The 22,207-nt window shown below is 39.5% G+C and overlaps 1 protein-coding gene across 3 annotated transcripts; it reads right to left on the minus strand.

Annotated features, from left to right (window-relative positions):
- Positions 1–918: 918 nt before the first annotated feature.
- PRELID3B (PRELI domain containing 3B) lies at positions 919–7,774 on the minus strand. Of its 3 annotated transcripts, none has more exons than XM_050907057.1 (6): positions 7,718–7,774; positions 5,832–6,000; positions 5,382–5,471; positions 4,724–4,794; positions 3,764–3,866; positions 919–3,075 (listed from the first exon to the last, which is right to left on the minus strand). In XM_050907057.1, exons 2-6 carry the CDS (start codon positions 5,967–5,969, stop codon positions 2,956–2,958), a joined length of 522 nt encoding a protein of 173 aa, XP_050763014.1. In that variant the 5' UTR covers positions 5,970–6,000; positions 7,718–7,774; the 3' UTR covers positions 919–2,955. The 3 variants fall into 3 exon arrangements, with proteins under 3 accessions (XP_050763014.1, XP_050763013.1, XP_050763015.1); XM_050907056.1 differs by lacking the exon at positions 7,718–7,774 and adding an exon at positions 7,012–7,075; XM_050907058.1 differs by lacking the exons at positions 5,382–5,471; positions 7,718–7,774 and adding an exon at positions 7,012–7,075.
- Positions 7,775–22,207: the final 14,433 nt, after the last annotated feature.

The following is a 22,207-nucleotide window of genomic DNA, read 5'->3' on the forward strand; positions in this document are numbered from 1 at the left end:
CATTTAGGCAAGCTGAAGCAGGTAGGGATCCACCAGAGACCACACCACTGATTTGTTCACATCACATTCCTCTGCTCTGCCCCTTCTGTGCCTCCCCCCCCTTTTTTTTTCTTCTCTTCCTTTGTGGTCCTTTAGTTTTGTTCCACCAGCTGTAGCTCCTTTCTCTTACCCACCTCCTCCATTCCTTCTAACCACCAGAACCCACAGCTTCTTTGCACTACCTCAGGTCACACTCACTGCAGTATTGGTGCATTCATCCATAGCACCCTACATTCATCAGAGCATTGCCAGCCGTGACACAGCCCTGCAGCGCGCTGTGAAGTTGATCCACAGGGAACATATGACTTGCTGAAGTGGCTAGCGAAGAAACCATCTGAGTATGTATGGATACTGAGCACAGGGCAGGTATCTACTTCCTTCTCCTGTGATGGGACAGCACATATGTTGTAATTGCTGCACACACAGTCCCGCACTCCCCATCAAGCAAAGCTACTTTAGGTGCAGTCTCCTATTGAGAATTGGGGGTAAACAGACAAGCTGTTACATGACTGTACCGACCCAAACATTTTGTTCTCTTCTGCTCTTAACAATAGTGAGCATTAGATTCCACGTGCAGAGACACATTCCTTAACAGGTAAATTGTAGCATACAAATCTCAGTCCAAGTAGATTGAAAATCTTTCCACAGAATCTAGCAAACTGTGAAATCTGGTCACTAGTTAACATGTCAGATTTGCAGAAAAGCAGAGTTGTTAAGGGGCAAAAAAAGACCACAGCAGCTGTAAATGTGCATTTTAGGATACGCATTTCAATAAAAGAAGCTACTAACTCCAGAGTATTTCTTCACCTTCACCCCCCTCATTTTAGATTACTCACCTAGTGGTTACAAAAACCAAATAGATCAGAACATTTCAGGAACTAGCCAGAACTCAGATAAAATTTTATTTAAAAAGCGCCACATACAGAAAGTCATACTCTCTGACAGAATGAGAATGTAGGCATATAAATAAAATAGAAGAAAGAAAATCATGATCTTTCAGGAAGTTGTTGAATGCTTGCAAAAATTAAACAGTAAGGTTTTTTTCAGTGCAAGGACAAACTGAGTTCATACTATGCAGTCCTTAGTGCAGGAAAATTAGGAAAAGAAAAAGTTGACTTTAAAATACCAAGTGATGCTAATGGCTAAACAAACATTTAAAATGAGTTTCAAGCATTGCATTTTTATCAGAAACAATGGAACAGATTTGCAGAAGTTTCACATACACTTTTTAAATTGAAATGCTATTTCAGTTGTAACAATCTCCTGTAAAAGCATGGCAAACTTCAGTGATTTCAATTTAGTAAGGTAGTCTCAAACCATTTCTTTTTAGAAAAATATTTAGAATAGTTAAATTTTAAAAAGTTATATACATACACACACCTGTTTTCTTCCCCTTACACAAATCTTCCAGAAGAATGTGTTCCCATGTGTTTACCACTTAAAATAAGCTCTGGTTCTCCATATAGCAGACACTATTCAATAGGCAATTCTGATATAACAGAACATAAAATATGCTGGGACAGGTGACATTACAGTTCTCAAAGGCTGAGAGAGAGTCTTGAAATTACTTGTAAGCTTAGAATCAAAATTCCAGGAAAAGGCTCTGACACCAAAATACAAGCATCAGCTAATTCAAGGCTGTGTCTTTCCGTTTTTCCTTCACACTGAAGGAGCCTCATGGGACAGATAGCCCCTGCTGAAGTCAAGAGGACTACCAGCAGACTGGTATACTATGTAAGGAAGGATGTCAAGGTCTGACCTTTAAGTTCCCACAGCTAATGACTGGTGGCAGTACCAAGAATCTACTGCGAGTACCAAGAAACAAACACAAACTGTAGAAAACTTTTTATTCTCAAGGTTTTCATTTAAAGAGCCTTGTATTGTGAGCAAATTAGTTCAAAAGGTAAAGGAACTTCTGGAACTTAGAACACTGTTTAAATTAAAGGACAACACAATATTCAGTTGATGTAACAGGTTATTTTTGGAGTGTGATCACGTTAATATCGTTAACATTCTTTAATATTACTTCCTCTTATGTTTAGGTATCTCTTTAGCCAACTGCACAAAGGTTTTTTTAGTCCTTTAAGTGGTTCTTTGAAATTTTGAAGTGAACACCTACTACTCTTAGATGCCCTAGCAGCTTGTAGGATTTTAAGGCTCTATGCTTATTGCACCCCTTTATTTAATGGGCTTTTAGAAACAGAGATACTTGTTATAGAAGTTTAAGATAAAATTTTAAGTTACTGCACGCCCAGCTCATTAATGTCACATTTAGGAATAGAATTTAGGTCTTAGTAGATAAGAGACACTTTTTGTTTTACCTATATTGACTGAAAACAATTTGAGTACCATGTTAGCTCAACCAGTCAAACAAGTTAAAAAGCTTATCAAAAAATATTTTGTACATTCTTTTGTATTTCAAGCATCAAGTAATAAACTTTCTGTTAAACCAAGTTGTATCACACAACTATCAAAAATTAACAAACAGAACAATGGTGGAACAAACCATTCTGCTTAATTTTGGGCTTGGTCCCAAAAGAGGTAGTCCATAAGTCACACAAAAATAAAAATTCCACAGAAGTTAACGTAACATGCCAGTCTCCTCCACCATATGCAGCCTCATCGCTAAATGAGGCTATTTCATATCTGAAAACATTGTAAGTTAGTGTTCATGTAAATACAGGAACTATACTTGAAAATTTTTTCTTCATCTGTAACCGAAATTCGGTCCAGCTGAACCAATATATTAACTAGGCTTTGCACATCAGCCTCATTAGTAAGAATTCAGCTTTTCTCCAAATTAAATTTGAAACATGCCTAATACACAGGTATGCCTTTAAATAACAAAGGATACACGTATTTAGGTGTGGAGAGAAGCTTCAGATTACCTTGTTAGTAATACAGGTATATTTACTATCATTTCTCTACAAATGCTGCTGCTGCCATTGAATTCCTCATGGTTCCTCTTGCTGAAGCTGTGAACTCTTCAATTTCAGCATTCAGTCTATTAATTACCCATTCCAATGCTTCACGGCCCTACAGTTAAAGAGAAGTTAATCAGTGTATAAATCTTAGTAAATAAGTAAATAGGTTAAACCCTGTCTTACTGAAAATGACTAAAGACACAATAGTTAAAAAAGGAAGAAAAGGTACAGAAATACATGCCTCCGATATTTTTTACTTCAATAACCAGAGTACTGCAGGAACATGTACTGCCTTACATTTCATGAAAAAATTCCTTGTGTCAGCAGTGCTCGCATCATGAACCACAAAACACTTTTTATCCAGATTGTTTTTTCATTCTTGAGGCTGAACTCAAGACATCTTTGGATTCCCAGAGGACAGGCTCAACTAAAACACCACTTCATTACTCCCATATAACTACTTCAGATCCGTCTGGATGTACATCCTTTTTCAATAGCAAAAACTAATAGATGGCATCAAGAGGGCAGCAAGAGTGATAGCGCCAGACTTAAGTGAGTGGAGATGTTTTTTCCAGTGAAGATTCAGAGAGCTTTGCCAATAATTTATTATCTCCATTCACAAGAGGAAAAAAAAAAAAAAAAGAGGAAGTTCAGCAAGCTGAGCATTCAGTCTCTACAGTAAAGGCACTAGAACTATGCAGAACCTTCCTAAGATTGCTGACAAAGCCAGAAAGTAGATACTTTTATTCCCTTTGTCATTTAGCCAGTGGTCACACATTTTACACAAGGGTCATACTTACTTTATTAGCATTGGAAGAAATTGTGTTTGCCATTAGCCCTTCTAGGTGACTGCTGAGACTGACACCTTTTACAGATATTATTGCTTCTTGTGTCAAAATGGTTCTGAAACAGAGAGCAGGAAACTGAATTATTCTGAGTAGTTTAAAAAAGAATGCATTGCTGAAAGAAACTCGCTCCTCCCCAACAAGTACATTCCCTCATCAGCTTTGTTGTGTAACACAGAACTTCTTGTCCCATAACCCACTTCCACAGTGCTTAACTGCTTTATGCGTCTACTCATAAAATAAAAACCAAGAGTCCCCACTAAGTCCAAGTGTCCCTTTGTGGCACTAACTATTTCCATCTTTAGCAGCAGGAAGTTAAGAGTGGAAACAGCAGATTTGGAGTGAAGAAATACTAGGAAAACAGTATTAAGACATCCCCTTCAACAATAGGGATTTAATGTTTCTGACTCATGAGAGGAAAAAAAAAAAAAATCTGTTAGAATTCCTAGAAAGATCCTTCAGAATTATCACTAGTTCCAGCAGTATAGACTCAGTAAACTCTAAATTTGCCTTAAAAAAAACCAACACCAAACCCCAAACCTCCAAAACTACAGACTAAAGGCAGATAAATGTGCCTTCTAGTGCAGGTTCTGTGCTCAGGCTGATGAAGAGATCAGAAATAAGGAGCTGATAACTGAAGATGTATACAGACTCAGTTACAGATAGGACACAGGACAACTCCCTGAAAAGTTGATCTGAACTGGACTCCATCATAGCATGACACTAAGATTCCCAGTAGTGCTCTGCAGAAGCAATGTCACCAGAGAAAATGACAGTCCATTTAATTCTTTTTTAGACAAGTTACCAGAACAGAGGTGATGTCAACCTCATCTTCTGTTTAAGGGAAACCATGGAAATTTTCAAAGCCAAAGTCTGTACTACTTCAGGGCAATCTCAGAACAAAGAGGCACTTACTTGTCTGGTTCGTGAGGGTGTGGTTTATAGACAAGCCTCTCGTCTACTGACACTAGGTTTGTAAATGAAATCTGTAGAAGACAGGACAAGATTACCCCTTGATAAAAATATTAAAGGAATGTAGTAAATAAAACTTCAGATTTAAAACTAATGCTTATATCTGATTTAAACATTATATTTTTCCTGCAAGCATTAGGGTTGTAGAACAAGATAGAGAAATCTCAGAGTTCAGCATTTGCTGATCTAGTTCTCCTTCCTTAAGTGTTTGGATCACTTACCAATATACACTACCACACTTATAAGAACATTTCAACAGTGGGATCAGACAGATGGAGTAGTACATAGAGCAGAATGTTACATGACTAGGAAACGGTGACACTGTACACTAAATAGCTTTTAAAAATTTTTTCTTCACACCGCCCCCCCCCCAAACTACTCCTGTCCTGCTCATCAGTATGTTCAGATGCTTCAGTCTTGACAAGTTCCAAAAACCTAGTAGCTCCTTTCTGAAAAACAGAACCTGTCAACTATGAACACATTACTTAAACCTTTAACTTGTATTGTTCTAATGCAATTTTCAAGTAATTTTCCTTTTCAAATTTACAAGGTATTATTGTAATCTGTAATCTATTTCAATTGCACAAACACAGCTACTTACATTACTGGATTTAAGCTCCATTGTTTTTTTCACTGGGTCAACAACAGAGTGCTCCTGAACATATGTCTTTGTTCTGCATGTGCCAATGAGCTAGAAGACAGGCAAACATATACAGAATTAATTATGCTAACCAACTGCAATTTTTTAGTGCCTTTAAATGCTTAAGTAGTGGTTACTGTATTGAACAGACACCGAGACAACAGAATTAGGGTTTAGCTTAAAATAAAACTATTCAGTTGAGGTAGATCTCCTTTTCAAGATAGAAGCAATCTAAGATCTAGGCAATTTGTTGCTATCAGGAAGTCACTATGTGTACTGCTGTTAAGCTTTCCTGATACGCTACTTTTAAACCATTAAAGTTATGAAATGATACACATTTATTACAACACCTGGTTTACAAGCTTCCCCTCCCTCCGGCATCCCTTTCAAGCTCTGCGATACAATACGTACCGATTTCACAATGGAGGGTATTCCCCATTCTGTACTGAGGAGTCTATGGCTGTGCAACTTCCCACTAGGGTCTACGTGTCTGTCCAGGACATCGACGCCAACCACGCTGGGGTTCATGGGATTTGGGTATTTCTGCATAGCAGCCGTCGTTACCGTTTCCCAGGGGTGACTGCCAAAACAGGACCAAGACACAAAGTTGTACGCCTTCGGTTTTTAACAGGATTTCTATTAAAACTGAATACAATGCATTAATCGACTTATATTTTTAAAGCAGCTCAATTTCCTGTTCTCAATCCTACAAATATCCTTCCCTAGAGGAAAACATCTATTTCATGGACTGGACAGTGGTACATGCAAGTTAAGCATAAGATACACCTGACTAATCAGGACTCCTGAGTTCAATTACCTTCTGGCTCAAAACTTGATAAGAATGTTTTCCCTGTGACATAATGCTGAAAGATTGCTATTTTTTTCAGGTTTCAGTAATACTATATTTATTAAGTTGTTACTTTCCTCTAACAAGTATTTCCTTCGGATTATTTTTCAACATAGGTGTTTTGGACCACTTCAGCCCCGACAACACGAAGCGACCCATGCTGCTTTGGTCAGTCCTACACCTAGAAGGCGAGGACAGCACAAAGATAACCCTTAACCCGGCCGACACCGCAGCTGGATCCGCGCTACACAGGTACGCCTCCTGGTTTGGTTTGTAAGCGGCTTCCACCGGCTCGCCGGCTGCGTCTCCTCAGGAGCCCCCCCACCTGAGGGCAGTCACCCGCACACACTGCCCGCCCCACTGGCGGCGCCAGCGCCCGCGTTCCGGTAGCTGGGTTGCGACCCGGCCGCCCGGGCTGCACCCCCCGGCGGAGCGGCCTCAGAGCCGGCAGCCGGCTCGGTGCTGCGCCCGCCGCGGCCACACGCCTGGGAGCTGCGCCCGCCAGCCGGCGAGCGGCTCCCCACGGCGAGTGACCCCGGGGCGGCAAGGACGCGCAGAGGGAAGGTCAACGGAGGCGGGCGAGCCGCGGCGGCCGGAGGAGGGCTGCAGCGCCGAGCCGGCCCGGGGAGCAGACGGCCCAGAGGCGGAGAAGCCCCCCTCAGCCCCCGGCCCGCCGGAGGAGCGGCCGCCCTCCCCGAGGCCAGCTCCGCTTCTCCCCTCACGCCGCCCCCGCGCTGCACTTACTCGAAAACGTGCTCCGAGGTCCAGATCTTCATGGCGGCGGCGGGCACGGAGCGGGGACGGGGATGGAGGGGGCGCCGCCGCGGCGCTCTCTCCCACCCCGCCGCTCCGGCACCCGCGGGGCCAGGCAGTGCCGGCGGCAGCCTCTGCGCCTGCGCAGCGAGGAGGGCGCCGCAGCGGTGCCGTGGGGCGCGGAACGCTGGCCTCCAATCGCCGCGCGGCGCCGCGTTGGCGTCATGGGTCACGCATCGCGTGAAAGTCACGTAGAGGGCCCTCGGCTACTGTGCCTGAGCAGCGGAGGGTGTCACGCGCCTGCCTGGTGGCCCGGCCCGGCCGCCCTCACTGCGCCTGCGCGCAGCGGCGGCGGCCCGGGAGGCGCGTGGCGCGGCCGCTTCCGGTGCCGGTGGCGCTGCGGGAGGCGGGTTCTCCTGCAGTTACTCTTGTCTCACCAACCAGGACGTTTGAGGGTGACGTGAAGGCGACAGCTGTCATGTTTCTTGAGTTCTTCCCCCCCTCCCCCGTGATTTGAGATGTGGATGAAGAGTGCAACTAAGTAGCGTCCGTCAACTGAGTTTTAGTTACATTTGAAAACGTTTTTAGTTACGCAAGTGTGTTATAAGACGCTCATTTCATAAATATAACCGGTTAGCTTTTGTAAGGCTTGATCAGTTAAAGTTGGAATTAATATGCGTTTTATACTAACTCAGACCTTCAGGAGCCCTTCTCTTACTGCCTTGAGTAAAATGGGCCAACGTTACAGCTGATGGAGGGTACCACGTATTACACCGTTACGCCAATGACTGTTTCCGGGGTAAGCCGTTACACGGTTGTCGGTCACCAGAGGGCGCAGAGATCCTCTCGAGTCTCACTGGTGTAAGAGGGGCATGTGTCGGATTGAAAGACAGGACACATATAAATGTTACTTAACTGATTGTCGTGGTTTAACCCCAGCCGGCAACAAAGCACCACGCAGCCGCTTTCCCCTCCCCCTCCCAGCGGGATGGGGAGGAGGGGAAAAAAAAAGGTAAAACTCGTGGGTTAAGAACAGTTTAATGACTAAAGTAAAATAAAATACACTACTAACAATAATAATAATATAATAATAATGAAAAGAAATATAATAAAAAGAGAAATAAAACCCAAGAAAGGACAAGTGATGCACAATGCAATTGCTTACCACCTGCTGACCGATGCCTGAGCAGCAATCCGCGCCTCCCAGCCAGCTCCCTCCTGTTTATATACTGGGCATGACGATCCATGGTATGGAATATCCCTTTGGCTAGTTCGGGTCAGCTGTCCTGGCTCTGCTCCCTCCCAGCTTCTGGTGCACCTGCTTGCTGGCAGAGCATGGGAAACTGAAAAAAATCCTTGGCTTAAGATAAGCGCTACTTGGCAACAACTAAAACATCAGTGTGTTATCGACAGTATTCTCACACTAAATCCAAAACGCAGCACTGTACCAGCTACTAAGAAGAAAATTAACTCTGTCCCAGCTGAAACCAGGACACTGATGCGTGAGCAGTCATACCAGTGCCCCACCCAGGGCAGCTTACTGGTGTCCTTAGACAACTTGTTTTGTAAGTACACTGCCTGGAAGTTATTTTATAACCAACAGTTACAAAACAGCCTCTTTACTATTTTCCATGTTAAGAAGCACCTTCTGTAACAGGCAGGCTGTTCCAGAATGGAAGGGTTTCAACTAACTGTCCTGAACTGTTTCTCTTACTCATCTTTGGAAGAAAACAGAAGTGATTTATAAGATTAGTAAAGCAGTAAGAAATCAATTATAGCAACAAACAAACCCACATGCGTTTTGTGGCACATCATCAAGCATTTTCTTCTAAAATTTGCAAGATAACAATGTTGAAAGTGCCTTGAGCTGTGTAGAAATTGTATTTTTTTCAAACAGGGAGACAGCAGAACAGCATTTCATGGACACAACTCTCAACCAGTGAGTGACTGTTATGTACTCGTAACTGCACAGTAATGGCCTCACTGGAAAAGGTTGAGAGGGAAATTTCCCCGAAACAGGTTACTTCACACAGTGAAATTTCTAGCATCTTTCTGCAGTGCCGGAAATCCTAGCCAGTCTGTGGAAAGACTCAGATTCAGTGAATATTCCTGTGCATTCTTCTTGTTTGCACTGAACATCAAATACAGAAGCTGTTATACAGAGAAGCTACTATTTAATGATAAACTACCAGATTCAGTCAGTAGCAAATACTTGAGACCTGTTAAGAGAATACATTTTTGCTGGACAGACCTATCTTGATCTTATTTTTCCTGACTCTTCCACCTTACGGGACTATTCCTAAACATTGTTAACATTCTAGTAATCTGTCATAGTGTACAAAGTTATTTCTGGAAGATTACAAGTCAGTTCTAAATCCATTGTAGTCTTAATACCCACTGAGTGATTTTTGCAGCTGCAGAATTTTGCAAAGGATGTTAAAAATGAGAGGTCTCAATGCAATACACAGTTGTGGAAGATGGTGACCCTTAAATAAACATTGGCAATTCAGCAGATAGATACCCATCTGCTATCCATCAGGCTATCTGTAGCCTCTCATCAGTTTTTTCTGTAAAAGAAATGTTAACTACTGGAAGCAAAGCAAAATGACATCTTCAAGAAGGAAGCATGCCAACATATGGTGCAGATTAGGAGCTAGATCTCAACAGTTCTTGCTCATATAGACTTCAGTTTATTTTAACAGGAGTTTTGTTCAAGTAAGTTTCTGTATTTGAGTGATATCAAGGGCTGAACTACTTATAAACCTGACTTTTAAAAGGAATTATAAAATTATAAATAATAAAGCCAGACTTCAGGAAAATAAAATGCTCATTTGTAACTGCAGAGGAAGAAGTTACACATCCTAAATGTTAGAATTCTTTACATTGGTCATGTTGCATCTTGAGAATATTGTATCCATTTTTATGACCAAGAATTTAATTCTATAAAATTCGGTATCTTTTCCCCTATATGTTGACAGTATCTGTCTAATGATTGAAATCAAAGAAAACATTCTTTCAGTTAAGTCTGTCCAGTCCCAGGTACTACCAAGATGATCATTAAGGACCATAATGGACATCTACAAAAGAATATAAAAATCTGTGGAAACCCATGGTGAGATTACTTAGTTCATATGTATCTTTCAGGGGCAGTTTGCTTCTGACTGCTAAATGCAACTGATGCATGAAATGGGCCTTGTGATCATATGCTTCATATGGATTTTGGCAGAGCAGTCTCCTTGGCATGACTAAGAAAGACTTGAAATTGCTCTCGGAATTGTGTATGAAAGCGCTCTGAGGTTCCAGTGAATGCATTTGCAGAACAAGGCATTATGATTTTGTTTTCAGACCCATGTTTGCCAGCAGGGAGGTGTGAGTTGTCCCCTTTAAGCAGCCTCATAAAATATCCATAATTTTGACTGAAAAGCATAATGTCAGGAAATATCTCACAAACCAAAAGTCACTTAATCTCCAGCATTAGGTCCAGATCATTCATGCACTCCATAATTTAGCCATAATGGCTACCAAAAACCCAGATTGTCAAACCTACGCAGGCTTAGACAATTATGGTTTTAGCTTCCTGTAAGAAAAATGCAGACATTGTGTCACACTTAGAAAAGCAAACACCATCCTGGTTCAGAGCCCTAATCCTAGAGATCAACTAGACCACTCTGCAGTACAAAATGTCACTGAACAGGGTTTGGTGACAATGGCAGTGATTCAAACTGCACTTCTGAATGAAATGAATGCAAGTCAGAAGTGGCATTCATAATGGCTCACCACAACCAAATTTTACTGTGCTTAGATTGCAGATGACTGATACAGTGAAGAATAAGTGGGGAAAGTTCCGTATTTAACTGCTGCACTGCCTTCCAATAGGCAGGATATGAACTCTGGTTGCTTACCCTACTTCATGTACAACACTTCAGTTTTCAAATTACAGCTGAGGCAAGTTTACTATTTCATACACTTAAAAAACCTGTATTTGGTAGTGTGTTTTTTCCCCTGTCATATTCTGAAATATAGCTAACACTACAATAATACTGCACCAGTTCCTTGATCTGAAATTAAAAGTTTTGATGTGTGTGAAATACTGGTATTCGCATGCAATATTAATGAAAACCATTCAAAGGTCTTGCTCTTTTCTTGAGCTGGAAAAACAAGTTCCCACTCCCTTTGCCAGTCTGGCAGTTGTACTGGCAGAAAACTGACATCATCGATGTTTTCTTTTCCAGACACACCTCTTCAATGACTGTATTTATTCAATTCTTAATGACTACCCCATCTATGAACAGGCTTTCACCATCAGGAGTCAATTCAGTATATGAGGCTGTTAGTGCTTGGCTGTATTTTCCTGTATATACGTCTTTAAAAAGCTTTGTTGGGTAGCAAAGCTCTCTTTTCAGTGCTTCCAGAATCAGCTCTTTAATGCCTCGCAAGTCATTATACATCTCTGTATGAAAAGGTCACCTCAAATTGTACTTTTAATAAGCAAATACCCTTCTTTTCAGAAAGAAAGCACAGCAGTATCTCAGTATAGGATAGTACCAACTCCTCTAGTTTTTGCTCGTACCTCAATAGAAGTTTTGTTCAAGTAATTTTGATCCTTCCAGATTTCTGATTAGTATCAAAAGGAGACACTAATGGGGAAATGCCACCACTACACAGTGTATCACATCCTGAAAACATGGTGTTAGTTGCAAATGAGTTTATGTAATGATACATTTCCTAGGTCAGGACAGAGCTCAAACTGTATCATGGATTACCATTCAGATGCTTCAGTGCATCTCTTTCTCTCTTCAGAGAAACATAGATGGAATAAAAATATTTCCTCTTCAATACTGAAAACGTGGTTTTATCGAAAAAACCAGCATTCTTTACCAGTTTTTTCTCCTCTGCATGGCATTAGCAGTTCCACTGCTGATGTTGAGTCCTAACAGCTGCTTCCCACTGCTTCAGCAAGCTGGTCTCCCACTCCAAAACCTTTCACCTTCCTTCTTCGTAACTGATGTAGTCCCAAATTCCTTGTCGCAGCTGAGGTCTGGACTCATCATTTGACCCAGGGCAGAGGAAGGGACAGGAATGCAGCAAACAGTATTTAAGACCACTGAGCTCTATGCTATCTTAAAGCTACCTGCCTCAATCAAGGTAGCTGCACTGTCAAACTACACTCTACACAACTGATTTCTCAACTTTTGTCAAAGCTGTTTAAGCTGGCTGGAACAGATGCCATCTGAGGTCAGTTACTCCCATTCTCAAGCTGGTACTCATGTTGCTCCAGAACAGCTGTTCATATGGCCAGGATGCACGCTATATGGGAACAATGCAGCTGAATTTCTGTTTTCTGCACTGTGAACCATAAATGGAACTGAAAAATCGCAGAAGGGCCATGCTAGTATTGCAGAGGAGGCAGTGAGGTTGCAAGAACAAGTGGTCAGGGCTGATTACGCCAATGCCATGTACCCCCCCCGAATGCCTACTGGAATTATAGCTTGGTTTTAGCTAGACATTCAACAGTTTTGTAAGTTCAGTGCATTTGTTCTTCATCCATTAACAAACACTGACGTGGTATTTGTTAGTATCGTGCAATTTGGTTCAACCCAAAATAAAACGCAGATCACTGTAAGACAACCAAATGCCTGTATTTGTTTCTATACTTCATCAGTCAACCAGGAGAGTCTTTTTTTTTTTATTCTTTAGTATTTAGGGCTCTTCCTCCCTCAATTTGAAGAAAAATCAGATTATAGAAATAGCCAACAAATCCCTTTCCCCTAATCCCCCATATTCTGGTGAAAATGGCTGTCAAGTTGCATATGAAATGCAAATAAATATTTTTACAGATTATAATTTTCTATTCTGAGACTAATACCTATCATCCCCTAAGAACAGATGAAATAGCAGTAACCGTATCAACTTTCAGAGAAAAGTTGCAGGTATATATATTTCTATTCGGAAATAAGGTTGAATCCATTCATGCCTTCTGTGTGGAAAAACCACAAGAGGGGGCTAGATTTCCATGAGGTTCTCCACGTGAAGCCCTGTTGCGTGTTATTCCATCAGAGGGAAAGGACTCGTACTTACTGTCTCACAAGCAAACTCACCTCGAAGTATCCGCATCTCTAAGCATCGCCAGATGAAAGAGGACAAGATCCCTACTCTGATTCTGCGTCCCAGCAGCAACCACTCTCAAAGGGCTGCCCACTCCTAAATCCAGAGCATATTTTTCTGCAGAAATAAATTGTGCCCCTGCTTCCATGTTAAAATGTGATCTAGACAGAAATTCCATGCTGGAAATAAATCTGAAAGATACATTCAGGCCCTTTTTTTAAGTACTTCAAAAATATTAATGAAAACTCAACATAAAAGCAATGAAACATCCCCAAATAATAAAAAAAAAGGGTCCCTTTTATGTCCTCTTGTTAAGCCTGGTTAATTTGGCAGAAACTTAAACCTACAAAAAAGACCTGACTTACTGCTGGACCAGTTTACTGATATTACTAGCTCCTCAGCTGCCTGACTTCAGCAGCAGAAAAACGGAGGAGACAGGAACGTATGGCCACAAACAGTCCTTTTGACAACAGCATGATCTTAGACCAGTTTAAATCATTTCTGAAAGTATAGCCTAAGTGGCCCTGCACATATGCACCATAGTATTTTACACCACAGGGAAGTGCTACCCTTCCAACATGCTATCTGTCTCTATACTCATCTTGTGCTAGTGAAAGGATAAAGGGGAGTGTAATTGGCAATCTGATCTCTGACATAGGTAGCCTACAATATACATCAAAAAATCCATTGCTTCTGCCGGTGCCTTCCCAAAAGGACTGAAAAAACCCAGAAGTTCTCAGATAATGTATATCAATAACAATCTTCTAGCGTCTTTGTATGCTCACCTTCAACATTTGCCTTCATCGCAAGGACAAGTGAAATAGGCAGCAGGAATCCTATGAGATTCTAAAGATTCAGAACATCTGGTTGCCTGGCCAGAAAGTTTCCAAATCACTTTTTTATGCCAGGAATTTAAATCACATGTAAACCTATGGAGTGGAAATAAAGGACAGAGAAGTCAATTGCTCACGGGGCAATATCAAACCCAGACTTGTACAATTTGATTCTATGTACTATTGCTCACATACATGTCTTATTGCAGAAATGAAACGCAGTGAGTGCAAACCACAACATAGAATTTTGTCTCAGACAGCTTTTCTTGTCTTTTAGGGGAAAAAAGATGACACAGAAGGCAGAATGTATGAGATTTATTCATTCTCATTCATATTTTCTGTATCATAAAAAAGGGGAGATATACTTTCTTCCTTATGACTAAAACCAATAAGGTACTAACTCTTTTTCACAGATTTATATGCAGATTCAGAATTTGTTTTCCAATACTGATTGCATAAAAGGATTCTTCCTGGAGTTTTTTAATATATATTATTTTTCTACCACTTAAATCTTTCATATATATGTATGCATGCACAACTTGTACAAAGGCCGTAGACAAAAAGTACTGCTGTTCTCTAGCATGGTGATACAGGGGGCTAAAAAAAAAAGGGGATGTAATTTCTGAACAATACTACTGCAGATCTATTTCCTGTTTCAAAATTATGCTCATTTCCTTCTCAGACACATTTAAAACAGTCTGGCTCCCAAAATAACTTCTAAGCTCTAAAATAACATACGATCTTTTGAAAGCCATCTGAGATTTGTTTGTGGGAAGAAGGTCGCCATACTGGTGTTTCCACTTACTCAATAAAGCAGTCAAATTACTAACTCATCAACAGTATTTACCAGGTTGCATAAATTACTTCAACACTGGACAATTATAGCGAATGTGTTTTGGTCATGTTTTGCTGAGAGTCAATGAATCCCTCTCTAAGGGTGACAGCGGACGAACAGAACAACAGCACATCCTTCTCTCACAAGGCTGCAGATCTCTCTGTCAACTTTTTATCATCTACAATGATTGGCTGCATTTGGGATAGGTACCTGCCCTACGGAAAAGGCAGTGACTTACAGAAGTAAGTCACACGCACTTCCTTTGCTCAGTTTTTACACACTAACACATTTGCTTTGCTCACTACACAAAGAGTTGCATACACAAATTGCAGGACTGCGCTGTCTATGCCAGTAAATTTGCATCAAAAAACCTAGAAGGGGTAAAAATTACATTTAATGAACTCATAAATATTTATTCATGCAAGTTGAGGTGTCAAGAACCTGCTATGACAAATACTATAAATTCCTAAAAATCAACAGATGGGTAATTTTGAGCAAATAGTTTTAAAAATGTAGCTTTAAAAGTGTATATGGTAAGTATGTAGCTACTAGGAAGAGGGAACTTTTGAATAACTGAGAACATAGCAGTACTTCACAAAACCTTTTGAAAATCTAATGAGGCAGAAGGTTGAAATTATTTCAGTGAATGAGTAGTGTCAATGGTCTTACATTATCCATGCTAAAAAGCATTTAGAGCATCTTGATTAGGTTTGTAATCATAGCTGAAAAATGTAGCTATTTTCTCTCTGTTGTATGATCTTCTTTGTAATCATAAAGCTAAAATCATATTCAACTTTGTTTAGCATGAGGCTGACCTCATCCACTGCTAAAAAGCAGGCAAAACCATTCTGCCTTTTCATTTAAACAGATATCTGAATCTTCTCTATCCAAAAAAAAGCTGGTGCTACCAAGGTGATACTTTTTTAACAATGTTTCTGAAGCAGTCAACTTGAATGCATTGTTTGATAATTGTTTTTAAAGAAACATTGGCATTTTCTTCCTATTCATAAGCATCTGATTCCTGCACCAAAGGACTGTCTTAAGCTAAAATAATCACCACTCACAGTCAGTGGAATATGCTGGATTACGTGTTGTCTATGTATTCCACTCTCTGTACATGATGCCTCACATACTCAAGAACAGTCTTTTAGACTTCCATTTCCGTAAGTCCTCATCTATGCTGAAGTAGCTTTTCTTTCCTTTGCAGATACTTGTCACCACATACGCAATTCTACTACATAACTCTCAGTGATGTGATTTAAATAAAGCATGTACAATGTCTCAGGTAAAGGCAGACTGAGATTTCAAGACAGAAAAACCTGAGAAATATCCAGAGTGCAAGCTTCTACTGTAGTATACTGTTGTAGACCTGTGCATTAAATGTCAGATAAGAGCATCTGGTACTTTAACTATGGAAATAGTGAAGTATGCCTAGGATAGCATTCATAGAATGTAATTTAGTAAGCTCTTAACAGAAGGTGATGCATATTTCAAAAAGATTTAAAGTAGTCTTTGGTTGAAGAGAGAATGGCCTCTTCGTCTTGACCATGGAATTGACTTTTCTTGGAGAAGCTCTGAAAGGCAGAGTTGCAGTCAGAAACTATATATGAAAGAGATGTAGAGAAGATGATAAATCTTCCATCAGATTCTACCCTGGATCTCCCATACTACCCACAGAGGGAATGACACACCCCAGAGAACCCCTTTTTAAATTTACAGGATATTCTGACCGAATGTCACAGGATCAGTAAGCAAATTCATTTACTATTCCACTCACACTTGAAGTCATTCTTAACAAGTAAAAAATCAAAAATTCATGATAAGATCTTCAGAAACCTGTGGCCATCTGACTGTGAAATAATAGCATGGTATATGAACTGCTAATTGAGGATACTGCTGCACTGCTGCTAAAGCACACTCATTTTTAGCTAACTGAAGCTAAGAACATCAAGAGAGATTGAGGTTTTGTTACCTAGCATTTAATGTCTCTCCCTTCCCCAACTGACCCCCACACCTTGAAAAAAAAACCCAAACCCCACCAACATCCTTCCTCCATCCAAAAAAAAAAAAAAAAAAGAAAGAAAATTCAAACCCAGACATTACATTTGCTTCAGAATACTTAGTTTAAGTTAGGGTATATTAAAAATGTGCATTTAATACAATGATCTGGCACTATCCCTGGAACAAACATTTGATTTCCAGATCCCTTTTATTTTATTCTTCTGCCATAAAATGTCTTAAGAGGCTTAAAGCTGCACACCTTCAGAGTACTGTTGCCTCATATGCGAAACTGGCCAAATACCCTCCTTATCAAGCATGTGATACAGCTACTGCAGTTGTGAAACATACTGTCTAACACTGTCTACACTAACTAGGCTCTAATACTGTTTATATAATTTGAATGCAAATTACTATTTTTCTTATCAGCTTTCTCCCCCACCTGACAACATACAAAATGTAAAAAATAAATGTACACACCATCACACACAGCTGGCCATCTCATTGCCTGATCATTAGCATACTGGCTGCTCCTGAGGTTAGGTCTTCCACCTGCTATCTGTGGTGTTTTATTTTAACATACTCAAATTGCCATAGTGAAATGATATACCATATTATACAGGTGCACTTGTATTTACGTTTTGCAGCAGAAGTCTTAAACAGGTAGTACGTGGTCCTTAAATGGCTTTTGGCTAGTGAATGATTTGGTTTCAATTTAAAAACTGACTCAAAATTTGTAACAAGGTATGTGCTGTATGACTCATTAGAACCACGAATTTTGACTTTTTTTTTTTTTTTTTAAATTGTGCAATTTCCTTTGCTTCCATAGTTCAGAGAGTTTGATTATGGCTATACAAACAGTTCCATCTTGTCCGTGTCATTAGTAGGAGCAGCAGCTGCCACCGGGTGTTTGACTTAAGTGCAGATACACGACGGTGTACAGTTCATGGATGCAATATGACCATTCTGTTGTCTGGGAAACAGTCTCTTAAACTCTGCATAATATGACAGTTACCAGCCAGATAATGTTTTTTCTTGCAAGCATCACAAATGTGCATGTGATCAAGTAGGCAGATGATAATCACATGTTATCACCCACAACTCATGAGCAAGCACAGTAACAGCACAATTAAAGACAAAACCATATATTTTAAAGTACTTCGAAATTGCTGATGATTTTGTGTCATTTGGAAGTAATCATGCTTCTCCCCTACATCTGATCCTTGTTTAATTTTAAAGACGACAACATTTCTTATAAAAACATACCGTGCTATCAAACATTTGTTGAATGCAACTTTCTAATGCAAAATCTTGAAGAACCAACGATGACAGGCAGTGGTCATAACATATTACATGTTAAATCACAAACATAACACATGCTCTTCAAACCTTGCTCCTGTATCCAAAATTTATATAAAGCTCGCTGTTTCAGAAATCTTGTACTTGATCAGCTACCTTTTGACATGGTTTAAAAAAAACACAACCTGCAAATAAAAGTTGAGAATTCTTCATATACAAACATCTGCATGAAAGTGGCTACTTAGTCATCAGTGCTGACATCTTAATTATCACAGAGACAATTACCAGATCAATTATAAATCAGTCTTGAGACACCTCTAGCTTACATCTGTCAGTGGCTGACCACAGAGCTATGATGAAGGCAAGCCATTAAATAATTTTTGTTCAAAAGTTTTGTGGGCCAGAGAGCAGGTAGATCCTGGATTTAAGTCTATTTATGCTGTCCTTAGTACTGGGATTGTATTTGCCACCTCTTTGGGAGGGGGAGGATCCAGTCTCAGCAATCAAGAGCACAAGACCTCATCTCTGGGACTACAGTCCTTGGATCTTTAATAGTAACAGCAACTTAAGGCTCAGTCCCTCAGCTGGGCTTGACAGCAGGAATTCCCAACTCCAAGCTGAGAAGACATTCTGGTGTTTGAATGGAACTGACAATCCACAGAGAAGCAGCTAGCCTGAAGGTCAAAAATTGCACCAGAAAGTGGCCCTCCTCCTGGGGATGAGACACTCCAACAGTTTAAAAGTTTGATATCTTATCAGGCCAGTGGTAGTGGAAAATGAAATGAATATGTCGGCAAACTTACAATCTTGGAAGTCCTGCGAAAGAACTCCACTACATTCTCTAGAACCGTCCTGATCCAAAGCCAAACACATTTAACAGGTTTGTACAATCCTGGTACATACAGAATAAGAAAATTTGAGTAAAATTTATGCAACAACTTAAAGAGGATCTAAGAATTTAGTAAGTAGTACAAGAACATCTGAGCTGTTAGAAATACATTTACAGAACAGTACTTGAAGCATTGCACGTTGTGAAGAATACCAAGTTAATGTCATCACAGCCTTAACTCCTACCTGTGCATGTAGTATATCTGCAAAATCATACACTTTTTTTTCTCCATACTGTTACATCTTACTCTATACCAAGGATGGAAAGTGTTCACTGCGCACAACAGTTCTTCGATACAGAATTTAGGCATGGAAACTTGGACTCTTCTAGGCCTTCCCCCACCCCCATTATTGTTATTAATTTGTGCAGCTTCATTAGTGATGATTAGTTAGAGAGCACTTTGGGAGACAAAAGCTTTTTCATCATCGTACTACCTACACTTAATGCAATGCTGAAACTAAGCTGTATACTAAGCTGTCTGTAACTTAGTGTTTCAGCAAAAGCAATAATTAAAGGAATAAACAACATGTATAAGTGAAAAAAATGTTAAATTCAAAGCACTGAGAAAGTATCAAACTTACCATAGTATGATTAAGCCAACTTGGATTAATGCCATCCATCTTTTCAGGATATATATAAGTTCTCTGTCATATGTGTATAGAGTCCAAAACGTTAACAGCCACAAACTGAAGTTAAAAATATTTAAAAAAAGAATAAATATTTTAAAAAAGTAGTTTTAACAATGACTTGTCTTCTCACAAAACAACCGTTTAAAATGTAATTTTTCGTATCTAGTTCTTGCATAGTGTACGTTGAAGCACTTTCTTACTAGCTGCCTCTATTTTTTTCTCTAAACTTGAGTCATTTAAGAACTACTTCAAGTTGCTGCACAAGTAAATAGTATTTATATCACTTCTACTGCACTAAATCAAGAGGATATGCATTGTTTTTCCAGCAGGTTCATGACTGGTAAGATGGCAAAATTGGAGTTTGACCTTCTTGGTTAGTGTCAATGTATGGTTTTCATGCTTAGAAATAAGAATAGTTTTTATATACACTTTCTACTGGTGACAAATTCCAAGCATACAGCAGCTCTCTGAAATACATGAAATACTGTAAATCAGTAATTATTAGAAATCAAGGTCTATAAAAAGGTAAGATGAAGAGTATAGGAGCTACAGCAGCTTTTTTTAATCAAGATATGCATACTATGTATCTTCTATGTAAGGGGCTCCCAAATGTACAGTGGTATGAGTATCACAGGAACAGAAAAAACAAATACTGTCTGAACAGCTGAACACTCCCCTGAGCATATGGACTCAAACAGGGACTGATGCTGCCAGATACATTAGCAATGAAAGCAGCAGGCAAGGCGAATTCTAAGTAAAACTATGGTATTAATAAAAAACCTCCACAAAGCTTCATTAAACACAGAACTTGGAGACAACCCAGTATCAGAAGCAACTAAAACTTATTTAATTTGGTTACTCCAAAATCAGTGTTTGTTCCTTTTATAAATGTGTATTTCAGTGTGTCACGTATATCTTAATCCTTGCTGATATACTTAAAATTAGAGTACTTTCAAAACCATCTGAACACTCATACAAGGGATCTGCACGGATTTAAACAAAAGTTAACTACAACTATCTGAAAGAAAGACCCTTCTTTAGAAAAGTGATGGTGAATATTCTTTTTAGTTCAATAATTATTCATCTGATTATTTAAATAATTGTGAGGATCAAAAACATGAAAAAAATGTCTGCAGAATTAGGACTTAGGCAAACCTCAGATGTTGAATCTCTTCTGTGCTCACTTAGGAAAGACTTTGTTCAAAAAGTAATTCCTACTTTGTCTGCTTATAGGCTTTTTTAAGGCCTATATTGAGAGTATGGTATGTCATCTGTTTTTTAATTACTTTATTTTGTTGTTGCCTCTTAGAGAATCTAGTCAGCATGGGCATGCATTCCAAAAAACTGAAATACTAAAAATTAAATATCAGAGAATCTTTTTTCTGAAAAACATGGCTATAAATGGAGAGCAGGAGAGCAACTATTAGCCTCACTAGAACACAGTTTTTGGAAGATGAACAAAATGGGATTATACCTGTCAGCTTTGTTAGTTAAACTGAGCACATCAATTTATTCTGTCTTTTCAGAAATAATATGAAAAAGCACTGAGAGCTCTGACAGTTCATAGAGCCAACAGGGAATACCAGCACTGCGAAGATGGAATCTTTCACAGGTAACAATCTGGATAACAAACTCTTCTCTTTGGCAGTGGTGAATAGAAGAACAAAATAAATTATGATACATATCCCAAACAACAAAGCTTGCAGAATCTAAACAGTTAAACAAAATGTTAAGATTTTTTTGTTCAGTACTTTATTTTTGCTGTATTGATTTTCCAAGGTAAAAATGTGAAAGTACCTAGCAATTGATTGTCCTGGAAATAACTGACATTCCTTTTCACTTGAGTTAAATCTACTTAAACATTTTCCAGGTTTTGGCACATTTATTTACTAATATTAGAGAGGCTGTAAATATTTTTAAGGAAAAAAATACCATTTTCTGTATTGACATCTTAATTGGCCTGTTACATATCCTGAAAGTGGAATGCCAACAAGTTTCCCACTGACTGAGAGTTTTCCTGCGAGTTTAGCGTTGGCCTATGAGCTGCACCAGCCCCCACAGCTCCTCTTTTCTGTGACTGTGCTCTCAGACCGCAGACAGTCACGTCTGTGCCCAGAGCGTGCGAGTTCTAGTTTGAAAACCTTTTTTGGAGGTGGAAATTTGATGGACTAATTTTTAATATTCTTTAAGCTGAATTCAAGAACACGGTCTTTAGTAGCTTGGTTTAGGAAAGAAAAAGTGTCTGAGTCAAATTCAAGGCTAAATTAGAAGGACATAACAAAAACATTACTCCATTTAAATGATAAGAATATTGCTGAGGTATCCTTGCATCACTGGCCTTATGAGGGGAAATTAGCTGGGTTTCAAAACTGACATGTTTCTGAGTAGTTTTTGTTTTCCTGCTTCTCTGAAGCTCAGTGGAGGTACCTGAATTTTACCAATGAATTCCTTAAGTTTGGATGTTTTCTTTATACATGTTAAAATGCTATCTGTAGGTAGTATCTTTTCAGATTTTCAGTGTTAGGAAATGTTCCCATTACAAGCTGTAATAACTAGTATTTTGTGTAGGAATAAAGAGGTAGGATATAACCTTCTTGGT

Source organism: Gymnogyps californianus, chromosome 17, assembly GCF_018139145.2.
Source record: "Gymnogyps californianus isolate 813 chromosome 17, ASM1813914v2, whole genome shotgun sequence".
In the NCBI taxonomy this organism is placed as follows: Eukaryota; Metazoa; Chordata; class Aves; order Accipitriformes; family Cathartidae; genus Gymnogyps; species Gymnogyps californianus.

Coding starts and splice junctions, on each gene's coding strand:
- PRELID3B (XM_050907056.1), bottom strand. CDS start 7,043: ATGAAGATCTGGACCTCGGAGCACGTTTTCGA. Junction 5,472..5,831: donor TACCCTCCATTGTGAAATCG/GTACGTATTGTA, acceptor CCTGTCTTCTAG/CTCATTGGCACATGCAGAAC. Junction 4,795..5,381: donor TGGAGCTTAAATCCAGTAAT/GTAAGTAGCTGT, acceptor TGTCTTCTACAG/ATTTCATTTACAAACCTAGT.